Source organism: Scyliorhinus canicula, chromosome 3 (assembly GCF_902713615.1).
Source record: "Scyliorhinus canicula chromosome 3, sScyCan1.1, whole genome shotgun sequence".
Classification (NCBI taxonomy): Eukaryota; Metazoa; Chordata; class Chondrichthyes; order Carcharhiniformes; family Scyliorhinidae; genus Scyliorhinus; species Scyliorhinus canicula.
The window spans coordinates 128,806,117-128,833,696 of NC_052148.1; the positions used below are offsets into that span (position 1 = coordinate 128,806,117).

Below are 27,580 nucleotides of genomic sequence, written 5' to 3' on the forward strand. Positions count from 1 at the left end.
ACAGAAAAAACTGGACATTCTCAGCAGGTCTGACAGCAGCTGTGGAGAGAAAAGGGAGCTAACGTTTCGAGTCTGGATGACTCTTTGTCAAAGCTGCAGTCCTAAAGTACTAAAGAAAAGCAGCTAACGTTTCGAGTCTGGATGACTATTTGTCAATGTTGAAGTACAAATAACCAAAACACATGAGCCAGAGGGAAACGATTGCTGATTGACAGCTCTGCCAGTCTGATCCATGCTGAAAATTTGACAATGTTTATTGGAAACGAGAAAGGGGCTGTTTGGGTGGGGCATAGAGGGCATTGGGGGTGGGTGGGTGGCATGTAGTTGCATGGATGGGGCACAGGAAGTTTGTGGAGTGAGGGCCTTTTGGTTTTTATTCTAATTGGGACAAAGTCCCAAAGTACCAAGGTGGGCCTTTTAAACAACCCGCCTCTGTAACCAGCTGCTCTGTGCCTTTGTCTAAATTTTCTCGGGTTGGCTGACCCAACCCCAGCACACACCTGCCTCCCCAACAAAGAAAATCCCATCCTCGTGGACACTTTCTCCCAAGCGCCTGGAATTTTCCCAATTGTGGCTACATGCCTCAAGGATGAAAATCTAGGCCACATTATCTAGAACTGCTTTCATGATGCTATTTCACTAAGAAACACTGAAAATTGTTTTGCCTCTGCAAAATCAAGCAGGATTTGAAATATTTGGATCCACCTTTAGTGTGGATCTGTGTATTGTGATTCTAGGCTATCTTTGTCAACAACAGTAGGTTGACACTAATGTATATTTTTCACAGTCTTCCAATGTGTCCAGGTTTGCAGACGACACTAAGATGAGTGGTAAAGCAAAAAGTGCAGAGGATACTGGAAGCCTGCAGAGGGATTTGGATTGTTTAAGTGAATGGGCTAAGGTCTTGAAGATGAAATACAATGTTGACATATGTGAGGTTATCCATTTTGGTTGGAATAACAGCAAAAGGGATTATTATTTAAATGATAAATGATTAAAACATGCTGCTGTGCAGAGGGACCTGGGTGTCCTAGTGCATGAGTCACAAAAAGTCAGGCAACAGAGAATCCGTGCAGAGTTTTCCTGGGCTGGCATAGCTTGGCAAGGTGATCACGAGGGACTATAAGGGGAGATAGGCAGGCATCGCTTAGAATGAGGGGCTACAGAGGATGTGCAGAGGTATATCTTTGTATGGGGGTATCAGGAGCCACAGTGGGTGGGTAGGGTGATTAGCATGGCATGGGGGAATGAGGCGCCATAGATGATGGATGGGGGGAGGGGGAGGTGTAAGGTAGCATAGATAGAGCAAGGGGAGTGTGTTAGGTGCAAGGGTTGGAGGGACTTTGTGCTTTTACTTTAATTGCGATGAAGTCTCACAGTATTGAAGTGGGCCTTTTCAACAGCCTGTCTCCACACCTGGCAGCCCGTATTGCTGTCTCTGAACATTTTCCTGGACTGTTTCTGACTCCAGCCTGCACCTGCTCGCCTCCTCCCTGGAATGAATTCCTGTCCTTGCTGGCACTTTTTCCCAAAGCAGGGGGGCTGAACAAGGGATTTTCCCAATTTACGCTCCCAGTGTCGAGGATAAAAATCTAGCCCATTGTTTTTTCTTTGTTAAAGTTGCCTATTTCCTTTTATTCATGTTTTAAATGGATTGTGACATTTTCACCTTAATGAGGTCCATTTTACCTCTGTGTATGTCTTCCAGGGAATTTGAGAATGTTGGTCCGCAACCCAAAATATTTGTTCCTTCAGAAATGACACAATTTTCACAGCTTTATGCAGGACATATCTTGCAGCCCCAAGAGATGTACACTCCCTTTGGACCATCTCCCACAATGTATGGTGACACGGATGATGAAGCATCACTTTTAGAAGGTAATAATTTAAAAGGCTAAATCTCAGGATTGGAACATTGCGATCAGCACAACACACGCAGGGTTACTGTTAAATTTCTCCACACAGTGAATGACTGATTTCAAACATGCTGTTGTATTGAGATGCTAAATGTGGACACTTTGTCCAAAGGGAGGGATGGTCAGATAAAAAGTCATAATTAGTTCCTTTCCAGTATTGGTGGTTGGTCATAGAAATGGTCTTGGTGCAATTATGTGAGGTGGTCTGTCCTCTCAATCATGAACACAGATGTGAGAGAGACGATACATTTCCTTTTTATTTTAAAGGTTTGGGAATTTTGTTTCTTGGCAACTTCATTGCTCCTAATATTAGCTGTATAGTGCTTTTATGACAACGTTAATATTGAACTTCCGATTGTAAATCATTGTCATGTTTTTAGATTTTACGTCAGATGTTTCCTCAGGTTTAATATCACTGTCAAGCAAACCACATGTTTCTTCTGCTGACCAGAATGTATGCTATTTTGGTATTTAAACAGCAGTAACCCGCAGGAATAATAATGGAGAACTCTTATTTTGCAAAGGGGCAGAGGAATGAAGCAAGTGTTACTATGTAATTTTCCATTATAAAAATGGGGAATCCATTTTTAAATCCATTCCCCCAAATTCTACCAGACCAAGATTTAAGGTGGAACTTCCCTGTCTGTCACAAAGGGAGGGTTATGTGCTACATCACCTGCACAGACCTCATTGAATATTAATTGACAGGAAACACGCAGCAACACTGATAGGCAGCATCCGATTCACCTGCCATGCCTTGACCTCACCGCTGCCTCGCCCTGGGCACCATATTTAAAGCACAATCTCTCACACCAGAATTGATGTACATCAAAACTAAAGAAAACTGTTGCCCTCAATTCAGTAAAACCGCCCTGGACTACCTGCTGGATGTGTTTGAGGTCAAACACAATGTCCTTTACCTCTGGTCTGGCTGCAAGTCCATCAACCTCACCACCCCGAGTTGGGAAGCAGAGGCAACAGTGCTCGTTTCCAACTCACCACACTAGTGATCCACCATCCAGTTCAGAAAGAGGATGAATGATCTAAGCCACACCACCAGGGTAAGTCCATTTCTTACCTCATGAACCCACCAGCCCATTAGACATTCACATTGATCTTGCACACTGCCACCTCAAGGGAAATCACCGCTCACTCTTACACACACCTTCACATCTCCATCAGCCTGATATCCTCTCAAGCTCACTATCCTCATCTTGTTCATGGCTCTGTCAGATCTGGGGGAGCAGGATATTGAGGATTCCCTCTCTACCTTATACTCAGAACCGTGACTCCATTATGATGCCTATGGCCCAAGTGGATCTTAACCCTCCCCACCTTGTGGCCTCTGATACATTGTGTGATGTAGAAACCCTCCCTACCCATTCCACCTCCCCAGTCCCTCATCCATAGCCTCATCGTGTAGCCCCTTGTGCTTCCGTAACCTAAATCCCGAAAGCCCATTCCCCGAGTCAGGGCCAGTCAATAACTCAAAGCCACCCACAACGTCGTAAAACTGATTTTCAGTTCTTGTGATATTTTCCACTACCACCTGCGGTGACATCTGGGGAGGAGCGAACATCCTACTCTTACGCTCTGAACCAACATATGGTTTCATTTAAATAGCACAGGTGAATGAAGAATGTGTGGGTGAAATAGCGAAACAAGCAATATATGAGATACTATCCAACACATTATGTAAATTAACAATGATGCTGTTCTCTTTATCTTCATAGTTGAGCACTGATTTTAAATCAGGTCATGAATTGGAAGTACTAAAATGGGTCATAATTCACCAATATCCCCCTGTGCCATCCCAAAGCATCACTGTAGGAGATTTTACCTACAAGGCCACGCTAGCAAGGTCTAATTTTGGCCCATGGCCAAAGTCAGTGGAAATGACATTATCACCAGTGGACGTGAATCGAAAAGATTAAGGATAGGGTCAGTCCTCTGCCTGAATTCCATGCTGATCTGTGCTTCATTGGGGATTGAGGAAATTCACAATTGGGGTGAGGATGAGGAAGGAGGGCCCAAGCTGTCATGGTGGGATCACAAGGTGCGCCTGTGGCAGGATCCTGCCTGGCGTCAGCTTTCAACACAGTGGTCCTTAGTCAGCAGTGAATGTTATAACAACATTACAAAGTGATTTCACCATTTAAAAGGCCAGATATGTTTCCCATGCCTGAGTTCAGGCACATGGAGGTGGGGTGGGACAATGATACAGTGCCGTAGGATAAGAAGGGAATATTTTGTGGAGGCTTTTTAAAAGAGTTATAATGATTTTTTACAAAGTGAATAAGAAACCTCTAAACCAATTCCTAGAAGAATCATAGAATCCCTACAGTGCAGAAGGAGATCATTCGACCCATTGAGTCTGCACCTTCGAAAGAACACCCTACCTGGGCCCTATCCCCTGCACTATTCCTGCAACCCCAACCTAAGGAGTAATTTAGCACAGCCAATCCAGTTAACCTCCACATTTTTGGGATGCGGGAGGAAACAACAACTTATGTGTATATATATATAGCACCTTTAACATAGTTTAACAAGTCCTAAGGCAGTTGAAATGAATATTATCAAACTAAATTTGATCCCAAATCACATGGAAAGACAATAGGACTGGTGACAAAAGCTTGGCCAAAGGAATAGGTTTTGAGAAATGTTTTAGAAAAGGAGGAAGAGGGAGGAGGTGTAGAGTGGAACTTCCAGAACTTAGGTTCGAAGCAGCTGAAGACATGGTCTTTAATGGTGGAATTATGACAATGAGAGCCTTCTAGCTCAGAGGTGGAAACGCTATCGGATTAGCCGAACACATGGAGTCATCAAGAAGAGAATAGTCAGGAGTGTTTTTGGTGAATGAGTGAAAACAAATGAGTGAATATGTGCTGTATTAATAAGAAACACTTTATTGAAAGTCTGGTTTTAGCACACAATTGGTGATTATTATGATTTAAGCATACGTGAGGATGCCAAATTGAGCATCTGTACATTTAGCACTCCAATACTGACTAGAAACAATTTAGCTGAAACAGTGTATATAGACTCCACACATCCATTTCCATTGAATTTGTGGAGTGGACTGGTTGGCAGTCAAGTGAACATTTGAGGATAACTCAGAGAGAGAGAGAAAGAGAGAGGGCATACAATTTTCCCAATACAGCACTAGAGGTTCAAATGAAGGAGATTCTACCAGCATAGGGGAAGGAAGCCGCAGAGATAATGAATGAGACACATTGGGAGGTGATCACCTGGGTGATGACAGCCAAAATCCCTGCTTCAATGTCATGACTCCAGTGCTGCAAGATGTATAGCCACCCTGACGCAACTAATCAAGGTAAAATCCTATCTGACAAACACATCACTCAGTAACTGTACTGCCACCACCAGCATCACACCTCAACACACTTCATCCATCATCAAACTATACATCAACATTCACTCACTATTCACATCCCACTATATTGAATCTTCACAGCCATTACTCACGGTGCAGGTACAGCTCACAGCTCTTCAACCATGGTGACGCATCATGCACATACTTAAAAACATCTGTCAATCCATTCATTCACAATCACCACTTTCAGGACAAGATAGCATGTAACAGGCATCAGCAGGACATTAGTTTTTATTTATTCTTTCATGGGATGTGGTCACCACACAGGCTGGGACGGCATTTATTGCCCATCCCTGATTGTCTCGAGAAGGTGTTGATGAGAATCGCTGCAGGCCACAGAAGGGAGTTCCAGGAGTCTTACCTGGTGACAGTGAAGGTATGGCGATATAGTTCCAAATCAGGATGGTGTGTGGCTTGGAAGGAAATTCCCCCACCACACTTATCCTTTGGAGCGGTAGAGGTCATGGGTTTTAAAGGTGCTGAGAAAGGAGCGTTGTGAGTTGCTATATTGCATTTTGTGGATGGTACACTCTGTTGCTGTTATGTGTCAGTTGTGGAGGGAGTGAATGTTTGAGGCGGTGATTAAGATGCCAATTGAGCAGGCTGATTTGTCCTGGATGGTGCTGATTTTCTAGAGTGTTGTTGGATCCACACTCATCCAAGCAAGCGGAGAGTATTCCATCACACTTCTGACTTGTGCCTTGTAGATGGTGGACAGGTTTTGGAGAGTCAGCAGGTGAGTTACTCGCCACAGGATTCCCAGCCTCTGACCTGCTCTTGTCACCACAGTATTTATATGGCTGGTCCTGTTCAGTTTCTGGACAATACAGCCTTCTTGAACTGTTGCAGTCTGCCTGGAAGAGGTCCTACACCATCAATGCTGTTAGAAAGGGAGTTCCAGGATTTCCATCCAATCACGGTGAATATGGATGCAGTCTCTTAATGAGCGTAAGCATGAAGTTTAATTGTTTGTCAGCTGCTAAATGACCCTCCAGGTGGCCACAAGCTTCAACTCTTTTATCAAGGTGGTACTTCACTTTAAAAGTGGGCCAAACTGGTGTTTTAGCTTCAAATTCTATCTTACTACATCAGAGATTCTTTAATGTCTAATTTATAAACGAAAAATTTCCCTGCCAATACAAAAACATTTTAAGTCCACACAACAACTTGAACTAGAATCAAGCCACAAAGGAACATAATGAACCAAGAAACCAATTTGTTTTAGATCTTTACATAATTAACGGCACCTAATCCCTCATCAAATTAATTTTTAATGGATCGCATCAGCAAATTACTTTGCAAAGACCCACAGGTATATAATGTTTATTCCAAGGATGCTGACACAAACATAACTCTTGACTACTTTGCTTTTTTCAACTGCCTTTAATAAATCATATTCATGGGTTTTCATGATATATCTTTCCATTTAGTGCTGAGGGGAAATACATTATTGCGCAACTTGTTTTTCATGAATAGTATATTTGGTCTTAACAGCTTTTCATGAATGATACCTTTATCCATGTAAGATACTTTCACATATATTTTAAATCAAATCAAGCAACTAGCAGGTCTATTATCACAGCCATTGTCCCTATGTGATGACTGCAATAAACACGAAGAATATAAGTAAAAATCATGAAAGGGCATTATAAATCTATTTCACCTCACTGCGAAGAGTTCCAATTAATTATTTATTTGGGCGGCAGCTTCATTGTATTTTCTTTTTTCTTCTCTGACAAAAGTGCTCTGCTCCTTGCTTAGAATGTACATTTAGAAACTTTGAGACTGAACAACATGCTCAACTAGTTACTTCACTCACTTTTGTAACAGCTGACACATTTACATACAGAAGAATCTGCTTGGCAGTTCTTTTTAAATTTAGAATAGGGTTAAAACATACAAACAAATATTCTCAGGTGAACAATTTCCTCATGTGCCCCGAAATCTAAGATGGTTTTCTACCTTTGATATCATGTCGGCATGTCCAAATTAGGGCCAGGAATTGACAAACTGGACAAATGGGAGATTCAGACTCTGTTATTTTCGGGTTGTCTCAGAAGACATTGGGTGTTTAATTCTCGTAAAGAATCTGGCTGGAAGCAAAGATCTTTCCTTAAAAGTACTTTTATTTACATAACTAACTATATATAAGAATGTCAGGACAGAGCTACTGCCCCTCCCTTGTTCTTCTCTCTCTGAGTGACATTATTATGATGTAGCTCCTTTTGCGCATGTTCAGCAGCTATTATTAGGGTGAGCACAGTAAGAAGTCTTATAACACCAGGTTAAAGTCCAACAGGTTTGTTTCAAACACGAGCTTTCGGAGCGCAGCTCCTTCCTCAGGTGAATGGAGAGGAAAGTTCCAGAAACATTTATATAGACAAAGTCAGAGATGCCAGACAATGCTTGGAATGCGAGCATTTGCAGGTAATCAAATCATTACAATCCAGAGATAGGGTGTAATCACAGGTTAAAGAGGTGTGAATTGTCTCAAGCCAGAACAGTTGGTTGGATTTTGCAAGTCCAGGCCAGATGTTGGGGGGTGGATGTAATGCGGCATGAATCCAAGATCCCGGTTGAGGCCGCACTCATGCGTGCGGAACTTAGCTATAAGTTTTTGCTCGGCAATTCTGCGTTGTCGCGCGTCCTGAAGGCCACCTTGGAGAACGCTTACCTGGAGATCAGAGGCTGATTGCCCTTGACTGCTTAAGTGTTCCCCAACTGGAAGGGAACATTCCTGCCTGGTGATTGTCGCACAATGCCCGTTCATTCGTTGTCACAGTGTCTGCATGGTCTCGCCAATGTACCACGCTTCGGGACATCCTTTCCTGCAGCGTATGAGGTAGACTATATTGGTTGAGTATCACGAGTATGTGCCGTATCTGGTGGGTGGTTACCACGTGTAATGGTGGTATCCAGGTCGATGATCTGGCATGTCTTGCAGAGATTGCCCTGGCAGGGTTGTGTGGTGTCGTGGTCGCTGTTCTGAAGGCTGGGTAATTTGCTGCAAACAATGGTTTGTTTGAGGTTGCGCGGTTGTTTGAAGGTCAGTAGTGGGGGTGTGGGGATGACCTTGGCAAGATGTTCATCTTCATTGATGATGTGTTGAAGGCTGCGAAGAAGATGTCGTAGTTTCTCCGCCCCAGGAAAGTACTGGACGACGAAGGGTACTCTGTCGGTTGTGTCCCGTGTTTGTCTTCTGAGGAGGTCGGTGCGGTTTTTTGCTGTGGCGCATTGGAACTGTCGATTGATGAGTCGAACGCCATATCCCGTTCGTACAAGAGCATCTTTCAGCATCTGTAGGTGTCTGTTACACTCCTCCTCGTCTGAGCAGATCCTGTGTATATGGAGGGCTTGCCCATAGAGGATGGCTTCTTTAATGTGTTTCGGGTGAAAGCTGGAGAAGTGGAGCATTGTGAGGTTGTCTGTGGGCTTGCGGTAAAGCGAAGTGCTAAGGTGACTGTCCTTGATGGAGATGAGTGTGTCCAAGAATGCAACAGAATTTGGAGAATAGTCCATGGTGAGTCTGATGGTGGGATGGAATTTATTGATCTTATTGTGTAATCGTTTCAGTGATTCTTCGCTGTGGGTCCAAAGGAAAAAAATGTCATCGATGTATCTGGTGTATAACGTCGGTTGCAGGTCCTGTGTGGTGAGGAAGTCTTGTTCAAACTTGTGCATGAAGATGTTGGCACAGGATCTGACACTCCCTGTTATATACACAGAAAGGGGTTCCTTGATTGGGCCACTAATCAGGGAATTTGTATTCTAACTGGCCAATCTCAAAGGCCTGGTCTAAGTCATTACACTCCTCCTCCCCCTCCAGCACATTGCCCCACTGCTGTGCCAGGTTGTGGAGGGCACAGCAGACCACCAGAAAGCGGGAGACCCTCTTGGAGGTGTACTGCAATGCACCACCAGAGCGATCTAGGTATCAAAACCAGTTTTAGCAATCCAATGCACTGCTCAATGACACCAAAGAAGGCAACATGTTTGATTTGATTTATTATTATGACACGTATTAGTATACAGTGAAAAGTATTGTTTCTTGCATGCTGTACAAACAATGCATACCGTACATAGGGAAGGATGGAGAGACTGCAGAATATAATGTTACAGTTATAGCAAGGTGGAGAGAAAAGATCAACTTAATACGAGATAGGTCCATTCAAAAGTCTGATGGCAGTAGGGAAGAAGCTGTTCTTGAGTCGGTTGGTACGTGACCTCAAACTTTGGTATCTTTTTCCTGACGGAAGAAGGTGGAAGAGAGTATGTCCGGGGTGCGTGGGGTCCTTAATTATGCTGGCTGCCTTTCTGAGGCAGCGGAAGTTGTAGATCGAGTTAATGGATGGGAGGCTAGTTTGCGTGATGGATTGGGCTACATTCACAACCTTTTGTAGTTTCCTGCGGTCTTGGGTAGAGCAGGCTCCATACCAAACTGTGATACAACCGGAAAGAATGCTTTCTATGGTGCAATGGTAGAAGTTGGTAAGGGTCGTAGCTGATATGCCAAATTTCCTTAGTCTTCTGAGAAAGTAGAGTCATTGGTGGGCTTTCTTAACTATAGTGTCGGCATGGGGGGACCAGGACAGGCTGTTGGTGATCTGCACACCTAAAAACTTGAAGCTCTCGACCCTTTCTACTTTGTTCCCATTGATATAGACACTACGCTTCCTGAAGTCGGTGACAATCTCCTTCATTTTGTTGACATTGAGGGAGAGATTGTCATCACACCAGTTCACCAGATTCTCTATCTCATTCCTGTACTCTGTCTCGTCATTGTTTGAAATCCGACCCACTACGGTGGTGTCATCAGCAAATTTGAAAAGCGAGGGGAATTTGGCCACACAGCCATAGGTGTATAAGGAGTATAGTAGGGGCTGAGGACACAGCCTTGTGGGGCACCGGTGTTGAGGGTGATCGTGGAGGAGGTGTTGTTGCCTATCTTTACTGATTGTGGCCTGTGGGTTAGAAAGTTCAGGATCCAGTCACAGAGGGAGGAGCCGAGGCCAAGGCCAGGGAGTTTGGAGATGAGTTTCGTAGGAATTATGTCTCCGCCTCGGATCCGGCCTCTGCACTGGTGCCATCAGCCAGGACCTCAGCGGGTAACATTTATCCCCCAAGAGTCAATCCATTATCCTGGGGTAGTCCTCAAAATGCTGGGATCTCTTAGTGTGCCAGGATGTAGCTGTCATGCACACTCCCTGGGAAGCCTACATACATTTGCATGATTCAGAGGCAGTGTTTACACGAGTTGAACATTCAGGGAGTGGAACCTGTTAATGAAGGGAATTCCTAATGCCCCGGTGCTCACAAGGCAGCATGGGTGCCATCAATTATGCCCTGGACCTGGGCTACCCCGATGCTGGCGGAGAATTCTGCAGCCCAGGCATCTTGGTGGGCTTGGTCCAACTCAAAGTTGATATAATCAGCTGCACGGGCATTCAGGGTATGAAAAAAAAATGAAAATCGCTTATTGTCACGAGTAGGCTCCAATGAAGTTACTGTGAAAAGCCCCTAGTCGCCACATTCCGACGCCTGTCCAGGGAGGCTGGTATCTATGGCCTCATGGATGTACATGTGGGGTGTAGTTAGTGAAATGCCGCACGATCCCGCTCGAGCCCTGGAATGAACGCTTTGCATAAATGTTCAGGGTTGTGGTGACCTTCACGAACACAGGAGCGGGTGTCCTCCTCCTCCATGGGGTGCAAAGTTCCTGAGGGCATCACATAGGTGCCGCACTGTCCCTTTATTGAAACAGTCTCCTGTGGCACATGCTGTCCGTCTTCTCGTCAAAAGACCATTGATGCCTGTAAACCTTGGGCCATAGCTGATGCCCCCCTCTGGGTTCGTCCTCGGCCTGATGGGCGGCCAAGTCTTCAGGGTGTGCGGCGGTCCCCTGCACATGGGGTGCCGCGTCCAGCCTGTGTTGACACTGCTGCCATCTCCAGCGTCTGGGGCATCTGCGGATCAACACCACCATCTATTCTGGTATTTGCAAACAGTTGGAGAAGGAGATAGACTGACAATCAGTTAGTGCTTCCACCCTGGAACCCTCAAATCCCCCAAGACTCCCCCATCCTTACATGTCCCGACTTCTCTCAGAGTACAATCCAGCAAGCCCGTTGTGCTGGATTCCTAGCTCTGCACATTCACTCCCAGTCACAGCTGGATCACAGACCCCAGACCCCTACCGGGAACATTAAGGAGACCATGCTCAGATGCACTCCCATGAATCACACACTCACCCTTTGGTCGCGAGGATATCCCTAGTGCTGAAGCCCAGCTCTTGAGTGTTTGATTGTTAGCTACTGCCTCTAGGGTGCTGACCTTCCAGAGGTCAAGGCAAACTGTTCAGGCTTCAAAGTTTAATTGAAATCCGATGCAATAATCATCGCCATGAGAAGCCACATGAGAATATTTTGTTTATTAAACAGTCAACAATAGCAATGATTAGGGCAGCACGGTGGCCTAGTGGTTAGCACAACTGCCTCACGGCGCTGAGGTCCCAGGTTTGAATCCCGGCTCTGGGTCACTGTCCGTGTGGAGTTTGCACATTCTCCCCGTGTCTGCGTGGGTTTCGCCCCCACAACCCAACAAAATGTGCAGAGTAGGTGGATTGGCTACGCTAAATTGCCCCTTAATTGGAAAAAATAATTGGGTAATCTAAATTAAAAAAAAACAAAAAAAAACAATAGCAATGATTTAAAAATCAACTATGTATCATTCCACCAATCACACAAACCATTTAACAACTGGGAAACATCACCATTCTATATTGGTACCAAAACAAATCAAGAGCAGCTCATTTTTACAAAATAACCAAACACCAGTGTCACCCTTCGCAGGTTGCCCAACAAAAACGGAGGATCAGTCTGAAATGTTTTATCATATCCAGAACTTTGTCATATAAATGATCTGTTCATCAATGTGTGACTTGTTCCATGTATCACGGCCAGAGTGAATCTCGGATGTTTGCCTTTCCCACTATTTAACCGGCACGCAGATCCGTGCCAGGCACAACACGGTGGTTAAATCATGCCCATAGAGTCTCCGAGATTTTTCTTTGTTTTTTAATGTTGCATCCACCTGACCTTTGGGGCGGCATGGTAGCACAGTGGTTAGCATTGTTGTTTCACAGCGCCAGGGACCCGCTTTCGATTCCCGGCTTGGGTCACTGTCTGTGCGGAGTTTGCACCTTCTCCCTGTGTCTGTGTGGGTTTCCTCCGGGTGCTCCGGTTTCCTCCCACAGTCCAAAGATCTGCAGGTTAGGTGGATTGGTCATGCTAAATTGCCCTATAGTGTCCAAAAGTTAGGTGGGGTTACTGTGTTAATTGCTAGGGTGGAGGTGTGGGTTTAGGCAGGGTGCTCTTTCAGGGGCCGGTGTGGACTCGATGGGCTGAATGGCTTCCTTCCGCACTGTAAATTCTATGATTGACATTTAACTTGATTCCTCCTGGACCTTGGAATTGGATTATGAAGATTGAAGAATAATGTTTTGCAGTACCTGAACTCTATCAGATAAAACCGAGACTCCAGCTCCTATATCCAATTTAACTTCTATATAATGTGCATTGCCTTTGATGTTAGCACTCCAGTATTGGCTTTACTTTCTTTTATTTCCACAGGAAGGTGATTTTATGGTTGTCTGTTTCATGTATTTCTTCCCTAGAGTTTCTTTAAAATACTTTTATTTATGCTTTGCAAACACAGGCTCTTTTGAACAGCATGGTTTAAAATGGCCAACCTTGCCACACCCTTGGCACTGTGTGGTTCAGGCATGACATTCTTCACATCTGTGGACTTCTTCCCACCATAGCAGTAACATGAGAGTTGGTGGTCTTTTCAGCACGCTTCCCTGATTGCTGCCACAATGTACATTCATTTTTGCACTGAGAAAACTGAATGTTTCATCGGGCTGTTCCTGCGGGATTTCTCTCTCACCCTTTTTGTACCTCGGCCCGTCTAGCCAGGTATAGAACTTTAATTTGTGTCGAATCATCCCGAAACTTTGCAATGTTTGTCAGGACTTCTTCTAAAATACCTATCTCCTATCAATGTGTCTTTAAATGCTCCATACTCACAATTGCCAGCCAAAGAGATATTATTTCTGAATGGATCAATTACTTCACCTGGTCTTTGGCTGTGTCAATGAATTTTTCCCTCTATTTTGATGGAGAATAAATTATGAGTCAAAGGCTCTGATGACATCCTTGTAAGAGGCTGTGTCCTTGTTCATCCCTTGCCTGGTCAGCATGTCGTCTGCAATACTACCAACAGTGTACAAAAATTTGCAAACCTGGCCCTTGTTACTGTTGCTCGTAAGACTGGAAACACTTTCGTAAGAAGTGAAGTGCCTTCACCAGTTCGACCATTGTTCAGCCTGTCTGGGGCCCTCGACATTCTGAAACAATTTTAGGCGAGGTTGGCATTGTCCAGTCTGGACCGTGCTTCCTGTTTCCCATGCTGCTTTCCAGTTGCTGGACTGACCTTGTTATTTTAGATAGATAGATAGATAGAATAGTACAGCACAGAACAGGCCCTTCGGCCCTCAATGTTATGCCGAACAATGATCACCCTACGCAAACCCATGTATCCACCCTATACCCGTAACCCAACAACCCCGTCCGCCCGCCCACCCCCCTTAACTTTTTTTTAGGACACTACGGGCAATTTAGCATGGCCAATCCACCTAACCCGCACATCTTTGGACTGTGGGAGGAAACCGGAGCACCCGGAGGAAACCCACGCACACACGGGAGGACGTGCAGACTCCGCACAGACAGTGACCCAGCCGGGAATCGAACCTGGGACCCTGGAGCTGTGAAGCATTTATGCTAACCACCATGCTACCGTGTTGCCCACTTTCTGCTCTGACTACCATGTTGGCCTCAAAGTCCTTCACCCGCTGTTCTCTGTTGTTGCTGGAATTCTCTCTCTTTCCGACCATTTTTTTTTACTGTTTCCTTGTGGGTGTAATCAATGCTGTCACCATCTCTTATTGTTGAGTTATTTCGGAAGACATTGGGTGTTTAACTCCAGTAAGATATAAATAGAGGTGTTTAACTCCAGTAAGAGATAAGAGGTAAAATATCTTTCCTTAAAAGTAGTTTTATTGTCCAGAACTAACCCTGTATTAGAATACAGGACAGCAGGACAACTACTGTCCCTCTCTTAGGCTCTTCTCCCTCATCACTGTCTGAGTCACATCATTATCACATAGTACCAGTACCAATTATTATAGTGTTAACCTTTATTCTACACAGACAACAATTGTCTTGTGCCTTTTTGAGATCATTGTTAAAACTCTCCATGAACAATGGAGAATTTAGGTTGAGGAGATAATTATTAAAATATATGTCTGATCACAATAATTCCTTGAAAACCTCTGTGTGCTGCAGATCTGTACTGTGTGATGGATTTCAGCTTGGCTGAGTAGGTAGTAATGTTGACTTTGGTGAGAAGGATGTGACTTTGAGCCTATATCAAGATCCAAACTCAGAATCCAGGCTGAAAGCAGCATATTAACAGAGGTGCTGAACTTAAGATGAGATGTTGGTCAGATGGATTGATCAGCATGCTCAGGTGGTTGCATTCCTGAAAGATAATCAGAGAGCTCTCTTTGCACACTGGCCAAGTCTCTTTCCTTGACCAACACCATCCAAACAAAAATGTGACTGTTCATCGAATTGATGGTCTGTGGGATATTGCTGCCAGTTGCCAATTGAAAAAAGAAAATACAACCACTGAACTTTCCAAATAATTTGTTGTTTGACACATTTTTATGTGATAAGATTGATGGTATATATTTTTTTAATTAAAATTGATTGGTAATATGTCATAGCTATTTTGCTGCTGACATCAAATAATAAGAAATTCAATAAAAACACACAATGGTATTTGCAAATATGGCATCTTATTCCATTTATGAAGCAAACTTAAGACACGGTGAAGTAAAACCTGGGAGATGTTGAAAATACACAGCAGGTTCAACATATCTATCAGGATAAAAGATAAGTTAACATTTTTGGTATTGGCCCCTCCTCAGCTCATGCCTAACTTGGTGAGTCATGCAGAATAAAATTCTGAACAAATGTCAACTTTCAGCACAATCTGTTCCTTTGAATTTAAAAGATGACAAATAGCCGATTTGTGTCTTCGACATCTTGTGCGTAACAGCTCAGGGAAGCTATTGTGACCATTACAACACAGATCACCATCAGATGGAGCTCATGCACCCTTTTAGCATTTGAAGTTCATCGATCAATGCCGATTTAAGTTTCTACCTGTTGAAAATGGCAATAAAATTTAAGCTATAGTAAGAATATTAAAAGATAAAGGTAACTTAATGCTGGGTAAATTGTGTCGTTTATTCTGGAGACTTGCAATTTTCATGGAGACATGGATGGAATGGTGCAACGTGATGCCCTGTGCATGGTAGAAATTTCATAATGCCCTTGATAATAAAAACTGAACTCGCCATATTCAATCAAACGGTAGCTAATTAGGAACAAACTATTGGTGGTTAAATTTTAGCCTTTTATCCGAAGAATGATAGCCAACTTAAAATATGTTCTGAGAGTATTAGACAACATCAGAAATGTAGAAGCAGAGAATCAAATCCTTATTATGGAATCCTAAATCAGTGGTTTTCTTCACAGAAATTGGGATCAACTTTGACCACATCTGGCAGAAAACATTAACAGTTCTGAATCCGATGAAACCAGCAGATGGCAGCATTATGAATGAGACAGATCTGACAGGACCAATGGTTTTCTGTTTGGCATTTGGAGCCACATTGCTGTTGGTGCGTTGAAATGTCACTGCAAAGGAAATGACAGGAAATTTAATTTACTTACATGTGGCATTTTGCTTGTTTCCTCACTTTTTAATATATCATCATTTGCTTCATTGTGATAATCATCAGAATTGCTTTTCTTTTATTCTGTAGAAATGTCATTCTTGCCTCAGGCTGTTCCTCATGAAAAAGCAACTGGTTTGATGTTCATGTTTTTTGAACGGCAGGGTACAGAAATGATTTTTCTTTCTCTTGTGAGGCAGATTTTGCATTCTTTTTCAAAGTCTTTACGCTGTGAGAGAAAGGAACGAATATGCATTTTGCATTTCAAGAAAATGCAAGCAAACCTGTCAATGTATCGCAATGAAAGCAGGTATCTCTACTATCATTACATCTATACATCGACATGAGAAGGAAAACTATCTTTGAAATTTGTTTACTGATATTTTGTGATCATCAAAGTGAGGGGATGTCACTGGCAGAGTCTGGAAACACTTTTCACTTCTATTGTCTGCTGTCATCATCAAGTGCTCTGAGATTAGGAATAGTACTGGTTAGGCACATTGTTGAGGGGTCTTTTACTACAACTGGCAGACACATGTAATCAGACTACATTCACCGGCTGCACAGACCAGGAAATTGGGAGTGCCCTCCTCACAATTTCTTGTCCAGTGTAATTGACAGATGGAAAATTGTGTCCAAAGCACAGTCAATTTCCTGACATGCATTAGCATTACCATTGGTTAAGGCTCCCTGCTGACAGCAAGCATGCTTCAAATCACCCCGAGATTATTAATTGCATGCATACTGAGAACTTCTTTTGATTTTTAGCACACTCGAGATCAGAAGTATTAAACAATTTGAGATGGAAGGAGAGTAATTGATAAACTAATTAAAGTTAGGGGGCGCGATTCTCCGATGCGCACTGGTTTGGAGAATCGCGGGCCACGCCAGTTTTTCACACGACGCCGGTCCGATGCGCTCCCGCGATGCTCCCTACAGGCGAAATCGGTCCCCGGCGGGTTCCCGCGGCGCAAGCCGGAGAATCGCCCGAGACACCCAAAATGGCGATTTCTCCGGTACCCCTCGCTATTCTCGGGCCCGATGGGCCGAAGTCCCGCCGTTCACACCTGCTATTTTTAGTCGCCAGCCAGTCGTGCTGGCTGACGCTGAGCGCTGAAGAGGTGAGCGGACTGTCCCGGAGTCGTCTACGCAGACTGGGGAAAGCTTTCCCGGGAACGCTGCGGCCAGCGGGGGTGGGGTGGGGGGGGGTTCGGGGGGGGGGGGGGTTGGGCGGGGTTTCGGGGGGGGGGTGTTGGTGGGGTTGAAGGTGGAGGGGGTGGAGGGAGGAGGGGAGAGGGAGGAGTGGCGGTGGGAGGGGGAGAGGGAGGGAGTGGAGGTGGGAGGGGGAGAGAGGGAGGGTTGGAGTGGGAGGGGGAGAGGGGGGAGTGAAGGTGGGAGGGGGGAGAGGGAGGGAGTGAAGGTGGGAGGGGGGGAGAGTGAGGGAGTGGAGGTGGGAGGGGGAGAGGGAGGGAGTGGAGGTGGGGGGGAGAGGGAGGGAGTGGAGGTGGGAGGGGGAGAGGGAAGGGAGGGGAGGTGGGGGGGATGAGGGCGGGAGTGGAGGGGGTGGTCCATCCGCGGATGCCACATGTCAGCCACCCTGCCATGGCAGGACGATGACGAGAACATGCCCACAGGTTGCTGTGTGGCTGAGGGGCAGAGCCCCCTGACGCACCGGTGAGGAGGACATTGTTAACTGACCGTTGGACGCAGACAGTGACTAGGGGTTAGGCTGGCTGCGTGTCAGCAGTGCGACCAGGCCCACCGGGGCACACAGGTATCCCATGGCAGCCCGGCTGCCGAGGTGCGAAGATCCTCCGGTAACATGTCGTTTCTCTGCTGCCCACCACCCTTCTTTAGGTCACCATGTACGCCAACCAGACAGCGATGTTCACCGCAGTGGTTGGAGCCGCTGCACTGCAGTTGGCCATCCAGCAGCGTTGACTGCGACAGCCCACAGTGGATGCAGATGCAGGGGCTGCTGCTGCAGCAGAGGGGATGGCCGTGGAGTGGCCCGTCGTCGCTGCGCAGGCCGCAGACGCTCATGGCCGGTATGTTCAGGGCGATGCCGAGGGGAACATTGACCCCCAAACGCTGAGGAAGGCACAGGATGCGGGCACAGATGTCGAAGTGGATGTGGGGGGATAAGGAGAAGCCACTGATGGTGGAGCCAGGGTGCCGCAGGCGGCCATCAAAGCCTAGGGTGTACCGTGACCAAATATCGTTCGAAGTCCGACCGGACCTCACATGCAGGAGGAGCCTACGGTTCAGCAGGGAGACGGTCGCACATATCTGCCACCTCATGGCGCACCTCGCACCACGTGGAACGGGAGGAGGACATGCTATACCGGTATCCGTCAAGGTGACGGTGGCCCTAAACTTCTACGCTACCGGTTTCTTCCAGGCTCTGAACGGGGACCTATCTGGGATATCACAGCCATCGGTCCACAGGTGCATCTGGGACGTGACGGATCCGACCCCGTGGGATCGCAATCAGGCCCACCGATCTGCGGGCAGGCCTGTGCATGATGCCTACATTTCTGCGCAGTCGTTCATCCCCGCAATGTTCGAGGGATGCCCCCCGCGGCTGAGAGGCTGGTTTCTGGGCGACAGGGGTTATTATCCGTTGAGGTCATGGCTGATGACGCCGATACGGAGGCCTCAGACCAACGCGTAGACCCCATACAATGAGGCCCATGCAGGAACCAGGGGTGTGGTGGAGCGGTGCTTCGGCCTGCTGAAGATGAGATTCAGATGCCTGGACCGCTCCAGAGGGGCCCTGCAGTACCGGCCCGACAGGGTCAGTCACATAGTTGTGGTCTGCTGTGCGCTGCACAACATTGCTATGCAGAGGGGAGATGCCCTGGTGGAGGAGTCGGAGGGAGAACCGATGGCAGCGTGCTAACGCTAACGAAGAGGATGAGGATGGTGGAGGTGGAGGAGGATGGCGTGCAGCAGGGTGGGGCGTGGGCACAGGCACAGACACGACCCGGGTGCTGGTAATGTCCAGGAGGCTGCACCACGACACCGGCCGAGGAGAGCGGGCACACGACGTGTTGGTGTCTGCAAGGTTCGCGCGTCACGTGGGAGGGGATCGCTGAACAGTACTACTTGCATCGTCGGTCATATGCACACGGACAGCACACAACCCCTAACACCCCCCCCCCCCCCCCCCCCCCCCCCCCCCCCCCCCCCCCCCGGCACCCCCGCTCCGTGTACACTGCTCTGATTTCGACATTACCTTACCACTACGGCACTACGGTATAGCAGTACATTGATGGCTGTGTTAGCGGGTGTGATCAGTGCCATGTTGAATGATGACAGCCCGATCTGCGATGAGCTGTGAGCTCAGAATCATTAGACAAAGTCTGACTCATGGCAATAGCTGAACCATCCATCTCGGTGGTCGCTGCGTTCGTCAGGGACACTCCATGACGTGCCCGTGTGGGGTAGCTGGCGTCGGAGTGCCGAGGACTATGGTGTCCGACTGTGGGAGGGGGGGGGAGGGACTGCACACCCGGCACCGACGTTTAAATGCTCGTCAACCCCAGCGACACTCGGTCACCATCACGAGCCCCATGGCACCGGAGACAGCACAGAGTCTTACAAGTTAGGTGCAACAGTGAGTTTAATAGTGAAGGTTATGTACAGATGCCCTAGCCCCTACAACTAAACTGTGCCCTGCACCCGTGCACATGGCTCCCTGTCGGCACTCGTTTCCTCGGGCGACCCGGCCTTGATGGGCCAGGCTGCTCGGCGGGCGTGCTGGATGACGTGGTGCCACCCTGCTCTGCCCGCTGCCCACCAAATGCGCCAGGGACGGGACGGGGGGAGGCCGAGCGTTCAGGGACGTCCCGTGATGGAGTTAATGGGACGGGCTCCAGAACCTCCTCCTCCCTCGGTGAGCCCGGTGGCCCCCGGGCCTCACTGTGGGACAGAGGTGCGATCGGAGAAGTGCCCCGTCGCCCCACTGACACCTGGCGCTGCCAGTACTGGAGGCCTGCAACCGTATCGACCAGGGCCCAAATGTTCACAGAGACGGAGTCCAGGGAGTGAGACATTCCTGCCAGGGACTGTGCGACCTCAACCTGTGAGTGCGCGATGCCTTCCAGCACGTGCATCAGGCGGTCGATGCTCCCCGCGACTGACTGCTGGGACTGTGCCATGGCCTGTTGGGATCGGGCCATGACCCGGTGAGACTCGGCCAGGGCCCATAGCGCGGCAGCAATGTCGTTTTGGCTCTGGCGCATTGCTGCCTGTGAGAGGGCAGCCCTCTCCTGGGCCATGGATGACCCGTGCACGTGAAGCCCAACGCCTTGCAGAACCTGACCCATTGCCTCGACCGCGGTCGCCACCCATGCGGTGTCGGCTTGGGTGGCTGTGATGAGTGGCACCACTCCCTGCTCCTGGATGAGGATGGACTCCTCCAACTGCGTCTGCAGCTGCTGGAAGACGGCCCTCATCCCGTCATTGTGTCCCTGGGTTTCCAAATGCATCGGGTGTCCTGGTGGGTTGAGTAAATCCAGGAACCCGGGAACTGTTTGGGTGGCAGCTGGATGCTGGGCCTGGGCTGCCCTCTGACCGTCCAGCCCCTCGGATGCTCCGACCTCCACCTGCTGTACCGGCTCAGCTGTGTTGTGCAAACCAGACCGTGACCCGGGAGCCTCATCACTTATTTGCCCAACCGAGGTGAGTGTCTCTGGGATGGTGGATGGTGTGGGAGACAGCAGTGCCGCAAGCTCTAGGTCATCGTCCGTCAGTATGTCCGTTGTGTCCTGGTCCCACTCATGGCCCAGCACAGGGCACACGCGGCCCAAGTAAAGTTCCGCAGCGGGTGAGTCCGTTGTCTGCGTGGCCGTCCTCTGTGCGTCTAGATCCACATTCCCCATCAGTGTGTTGTCTCACGGCCCGCCCTTCGGGCAACGTACAGCCATGATTGTCGTCACTGTCCGTTCTCTGTACGTCCCCTCCAGAGTCCCGGATTTAGAGGATGGCACTCCTGGCCGACCTCCTGCCACCCTCTGGCGTGCGACCCTAGGTGCGGGTGTCGTTGCGGATGGTCGGCTCTGTGTTGTACAAGACGGCCCTGGACGTTCGTCGGCTGGCCCTGGGGAACAGAATGATACAGGGTTCGTTAGACACACTCGGCCGTGTGTCGGGTGGTCCAGTGGGCAGAGTGTGAGGGGAGAGAGGATGGGCGGTCCAATGGGCAGAGTGTGAGTGGAGAGAGGATGGGTGGTCCCGTGGGCAGAGTGTGAGGGGAGAGAGGATGGGTGGTCCACTGGGCCGAGTGTGAGGGGAGAGAGGATGGGCGGTCCAATGGGCAGAGTGTGAGTGGAGAGAGGATGGGTGGTCCCGTGGGCAGAGTGTGAGTGGAGAGAGGATGGGTGGTCCCGTGGGCAGAGTGTGAGGGGAGAGAGGATGGGTGGTCCAGTGGGCAGAGTGTGAGGGGAGAGAGGATGGGCTGGGGGAGTGGGGGCATGCGGGGTGGTCTCACTTGCTTCTGCACCTCCAACATCGCATTGCGTGACCTCCCGGGTGGCAGATGCCCCAGCGAGGTCTGTTACAACGTTGTTCACCCCCTACACTCACTCTCGCCCCCCCTCGCCCTCGTCCCTCGTGCCCGGAGGGGGGGGGGGGGTGATGAGGTACATGGGCGGGGGGATGGGGGGATGGTTGTGACCCGGGGGCACCCTCGTGGCACTTACCCTGGCAGCCCTGGTTAAGTCGTGGAGCTTCTTTCGGCACTGCTCCCCGGACCGAGGGGTCTACCCCACAGCACTCACTGCCGTGCCAACCTCACGCCAGGCCTGTCGCATTGCGCTAGACGGGTGGCGATGCCCTTGTCTTGGGCAGAGGATGCCTCTGCGCTGCTCCACCTCATCGAGGAGGGTCACCAGGTCCGTGTCACGGAACCTTGGGGCGGCCCTCCGTGGCTCAGTCATCTTCCTTCCTCTTCTGCTCCAGGTCCTTCCGTGCGCGGATCGTGCCTTTTAAGACGTGGCGCGGCATCATTCGGGTGTCGCGCGCTGACAACACGCATTTCACGCCACGCCCCCCCGATGCTAGCCCATTTCTGGGGCCAGAATCGGTTGCGATCACGGCCGTTTTGGCGCCGTCGTGAAACTCGACGGAGTTCACGACGGCGGGGTCGCTCCGGCGCGGCCTCGGAGAATCGCGCCGAGGGAATATAAAATTCTTGTTCCAGATGGATTGCACCCACACATGTTAAATAGAATTTGGGGAAGAGACAGCTACTATTACATAAATGTAAAAATTAATTAGAAAAGGGAATGGTGCTGGAGGGTTGGCACACAGAAAATGTGATTCCTATACTTAAAAAAGTAGATGGAATGAGCTGAAGGGACTTTAGATCAATTAATTTAGCGGTAGAAAAGATAATGGAATTCTTACTCAAAAATACATCTGAGAAACTGAAAATATAAAGTGTAGTTAGCGCAAATTTCAAAAGGGAAGGTCATATTTGATGAATCATAATGAATTCTTTAGAGAAATAACAAAGTATAGGCAAGACTAATATTTGCATTTTAAAAAGTCCATTGATAAGGTACTGTGTAGTAGGCTTGTAGCTAAGGTTGCCATGTGGAGTCAGGGGACAGGTGGCAAAATGGATAGGAAGGTGGTTAAAAAACAGAAAACAAAGTATAGGAGTTAAAGGTAGTTGCTCATACTGGCAAAGGTAGATAGCGGTGTTCCAAAAGGCCAGGACCACTACTGGCCTTCATTGGCATTGTTGGCCTTCATTGGCATTGCTGGCCTTCATTGGCATTGCTGGCCTTCATTGGCATTGCTGGCCTTCGTTGGCATTGCTGGCCTTCATTGGTGCGCAAGTTTAAAGTGTGCAGACAGTGCCAAATTGTGGGGATTATTTAATACAGAGGAGATCTGTGACAAAATAGAGGAAGAAGTTAACAAATTTGTAGTGTGGACGTGCAATTGACCCACATTGGATAAGTGTAAGTTGACACATTTTGATGAGAAGAATAAAGAAGGCAGATACTCCATGTAAAATCTTTCCAAATGGGTGAGAGGAAGAAAGCGATTTGGGAGGAGATAGAGATAACCCTAACCCTAACCCTAACAGCAGTGATGCAAGTTAATTTTTTAAAAAGCAAACAAAGCACTTGGTTTCATTTCTGGAGGGATACAGTTCAAAAGCAAAGAAGTTATACAAGAAATGCGAGGCACCCCCACCAAAATTTGGCGTCATCTGCAAATTTAGAAATTCTGTTTTTGACTCCAAATGGATGTGTAGATTATACTGGATAGATGTTATAACCTGACAGGAGGCCAAGGGCTCTGTAACCTCAGAGTCCTTGTGGCCTTACCTGAATATGATCTCCCTAGTTAAGGCGGTGGAGCCATTCCCTTAAGCTAGGGGTTTCTGGGACATAAATACCCGGGCCCAAGTGTGGACCAAGCGTGGGAGACCCTTCGGGGAGTAGGAAGTGTAACATAATAGGTCAAATAAATATGTGGTTTCTTACATTCATCGCTTCCGTGTGGTTGCGTGCCCGGAATATTTCAGTAGGGATGCCCAAAAGGACATTAACAGGCCAGATGGGGTTTTACTGCAATCAATTATAGTTTCATAGTCACCTTTGCTGAGACTAGCTTTTATGCAGATTTATTAATTGAATTGAAACCATACCAGCTGTCATTGTGGGATTTTAACCCATGTCCCCAGAGCATTAGCCTGGTCCTGTGGATTACTAGTCCAGCAACATTACTATCTCACTACAGTCACCCCCACCACTTCCCACCTTCTGCCATTCTGAATAATGACACTTCACTCACAATCTCTGCTTTGACAGATTGCAATCCATTCTGCAATCTGTCCTGACTCCACATTCTCTGACTTCATTTATTAATCTTTTTGGGGAACCTTAACAACAGCCTTTTGAAAATTCCGATAAATTACATCGACTACATTACCATTGTCTTCTCTCTATTACCAATTCAAAAAAATCAACAAAGTAGGCCGAGCAAGGTTTTCTCCTTTAAAACCCATGTTGACTATTCTTTATTATAGTTTTCATCTCTAGGTGTTCTTCTAGCCTCTCCTTTTGCTGGGATTCCACTATTTTTCTTACCACCAACATGGAGCTATTCTATAATTCTCTGGGTATGGTTTTCTAAAATTCATTTTATGGGAAGTGAGCATCGCTCATTAGACCTGTATTAATTGCCCATCCCTAGTTTCCCTTCAGTCGATGGTATTGAGCTGCCTTCTTGAACCGCTGCAGTCCCTGAGGTGTAGATACAACCACAGTGCTGTTAAGGAGGAAATGACAGGATTTTGACCCAGCGACAGTGAAGGAACAGTGATATATTTCCAAGTCGGGGTGTTGAGTGACTTTCAGGGGAACCTCCAGGTGGTGGTGTTCTTAGGTATTTGTTGCTCTTGTTCTTCTAGATGGTAGTAGTCATGAGTTTGTAAGGTGCTGCCGAAGGAACATTGGGTGAGTTACTGCAATGCATCTTGTAGAAGGTACACACAATTGCCACTGTTCATTGGCGGAGGGATTGGATGCTTGTGGAAGGAGTAGCAATCAAGCAGGTTGCTTTTTCCTGGATAGTGTCGATCTTCTTTAAGGTTGTTGGAGCTGAACTCGTCCAGGCAAGTGGAGAGTATTCCATTCAACTCCTGACTTGTTATTTGTAGAAGGTATAGAAATTACATTAGTTCTAACAGTGCATAAAACATAGGAACAGGAGTACAGCATTTGGCCATTGAGTCTGGGCATTTCTAAAACAAATTATTAAATTGTGTTGTGATATCTCTGCTATTTCTTCCCTAGATTATTTTATGGTGCGTGTATGTAATCCATCTGGACTGGATGCTTTTTGTTCTTTGAGTTTGATTAGTTTATTCTATATTTTTATCATCTCGAGGGTGTCAGTAACTTTTAAGAAGAAATTCAAACTGAGTTTTCAACGGAAAGAATAATGCCACAAGAGATCATGTTTTGAACAAAAACTTTTCCTGTTCAAGAATTAAACAAATCAAGAGTTCCTGGTTTGGATTCTCCACAGCCCCACACCGAAATTGCGTTTGGCGCAGAGGCGGAGAATCAAATTTCACACCGAAACTGGGCCCGGCGCCGGTCCGGTGATTCCATGGGACACGAGAATCGGCGTGATCGTGGAGTACTCCGTGCGGCTGGGGGCCATTGCCAGAGGCCTGACCAGTAATTCTCTGCTCCCGACGGGTGGAGTTTCAGACGGCATTTTTCTAACCGCTTATTGCCGTTCGGGAAGCTCGTGTGGTGGCTGTGGGCTCAGTCCATAGCCGCCCTGGTGGGGGGCAGGGGGATCAGACACCGAGGGGGGGGGCCTTATAGGCAACCGGGGGACAGATCGGGGCGGTTGGATCTTTAGGCGCGTGGTCGATTGGGCGGCCTACATTCTTCATCTGCCTCCGCGGTCCTTGTCCACCATGGCGCTCGGCACGGCCGCTGGAGGCCGCCGCTGTGCGCATGCGTGGACTCAAAACCAGAAGTGTGGGGCCCCGTATCCGCAGCAAAAGCTGCGTGAATCACTCTGGATTCCTGCTAGCCTCTTGCAGGTGAATGAATTGGCTGATCTTTTTTATAGGAAACTCCATAGTCCCATTTTGGGAGAATCCAGCCCCCTAACTTATATTAAACTTCATAAATCCTTATTATTTAAAGAAGAAACTCTCAGCAGAACACTCCGATTCTATTTTCTTTGCATCCAAGAGTTCTCCAATATATAACAGGATCTTTAGGGTTGCTTCAATTGCCCTGGGGCCAAACACAGTTGTGCCACAGCTCTTAGGAATTATCTTTCCTTCTCCTCAGTTGCCCAGCCTGGCACTTAGACTTCCAGCATTCTCCCTCTCTGCAATATTCCACTGTCGATTTCTACCAGTTTTACCAGGCAGATCTGTCCATTTTAATTCCTTATGCACTTAGCCTTTTCATTCTGAGCATGGGCTCCACCCCTAATTCCTGTTTAGTTGTTCCACATGAGGAAAACCTGGATTCCCAATTGCCTCTATGCATCTGACATTGGAATGGCGTTAAGTCGTTTCAGTACATTTAAATCAATTTAAATTTTTGACAATCAGGTTCACACCCATAACATTGAAGTGAAGCATGGTGGCACAGTGGTTAGCACTGCTGCCTCACAATGCCAGGGACCTGGGTTCAATTCCAGCCTTGGGTGACTATGTGGGCATTGTGCACCCCGTGCTTGAGTGGGTTTCCTCCGGGTGCTCTGGTTTCCTCCCACAGTCCAAAGATCTGCAGGTTAGGTCAATTGATCATGATCAACGAGCGGGGTTAGTGGGATAGAGTGGGGGAGTGGGCCTCAGTATGGTTTTCCCCACTTACATTCCATTTATAAATTTAATTCTCAAAACTAAAAGTTACATTCCTTAAACATATGAAACAGAAAATTACATAACCATAACAATATATCCTTTTGAAATTTTAAATGCACTTCCCTCATTCCTCAGCTCATCATTCATTATCAAATCTATCTGTTCCATCTGCCAGGTAAATACTGAAGTCAAACAATTATTTAATATTCCTGCCATTTCTCTATCATTATTTACTATTGGTATTTATTATTGGTGTTAATGGTTCTATTCCCATACCTTCCCATTCATGCCTTCCTTTAATCTCACATTCTGTCTCAGGCCCAGTTTGGTGGTTATGTCCTTCAGGATTCAGCCAATCTGATTAATGTCGCTGCTACTGAGCCATACTGGATGATGGATGTTGAATTCCCCACCAGAGGGCATTCTGTGCCCTTGTTACTTTTCGGGCTTCTTCCAAGTGATGTTGGATGTGCACGATGTGGATTCATCAGCTCAGGGAGGTTGGTGGGTGGTATTCAATAAAAGACTTCCTTGCTCATGATTGACATGACACCAAGACACGTCATGGGACCTGGAGTAATGGGACCGATTTAATGGCCACGCTGCACCTGAAAAGCAGCTCACCATGGCACAGGGTGGCCGATAGAAGCTGGGAGACCCCACTATCGGGATCTACCTGGCTCACCATGCCTCGCGAGAGGTTGCGATGTGAATCATGTGGGTTGGATCACTTTTTAGCAAAATCTGCATAGCATTTCATGTATCAGCCTCCCTGGACAGGTGCCGGAATGTGGCGACTAGGGGCTTTTCACAGTAACTTCATTGAAGCCTACTCGTGACAATAAGCAATTTTCATTTTTTCATTTTCAAGTGCCGGGAAACATGCGACTAAACATGCTCGCTATGGGACTTGCTCCCATTTAGTTAAATTGCATCCAATGTTGAGGACTCCCAGGTCTACTCCAGGCCACTGTTCCACCAAATTTGTGGGTCTGTCCTGCAGGTGGGACAGGACATACCGAGCTATCATGTTGGGATTTGAC

The 27,580-nt window shown here is 47.4% G+C and overlaps 1 protein-coding gene across 2 annotated transcripts in view; it reads left to right on the forward strand.

Moving 5' to 3' along the window:
- Positions 1-27,580, forward strand: part of LOC119962950 (protein YIPF5-like) — a 71,273-nt gene that overhangs the window by 17,004 nt on the left and 26,689 nt on the right. Inside the window, exons 3-4 of one of the 2 annotated variants that reach the window (XM_038791297.1) lie at positions 1,709-1,878; positions 15,972-16,117. In XM_038791297.1, the coding sequence (XP_038647225.1) occupies positions 1,709-1,878; positions 15,972-16,117 (316 nt within the window). The remainder of the gene's footprint in view (positions 1-1,708; positions 1,879-15,971; positions 16,118-27,580) is intronic. The other variant, XM_038791298.1, reaches the window with a different exon arrangement.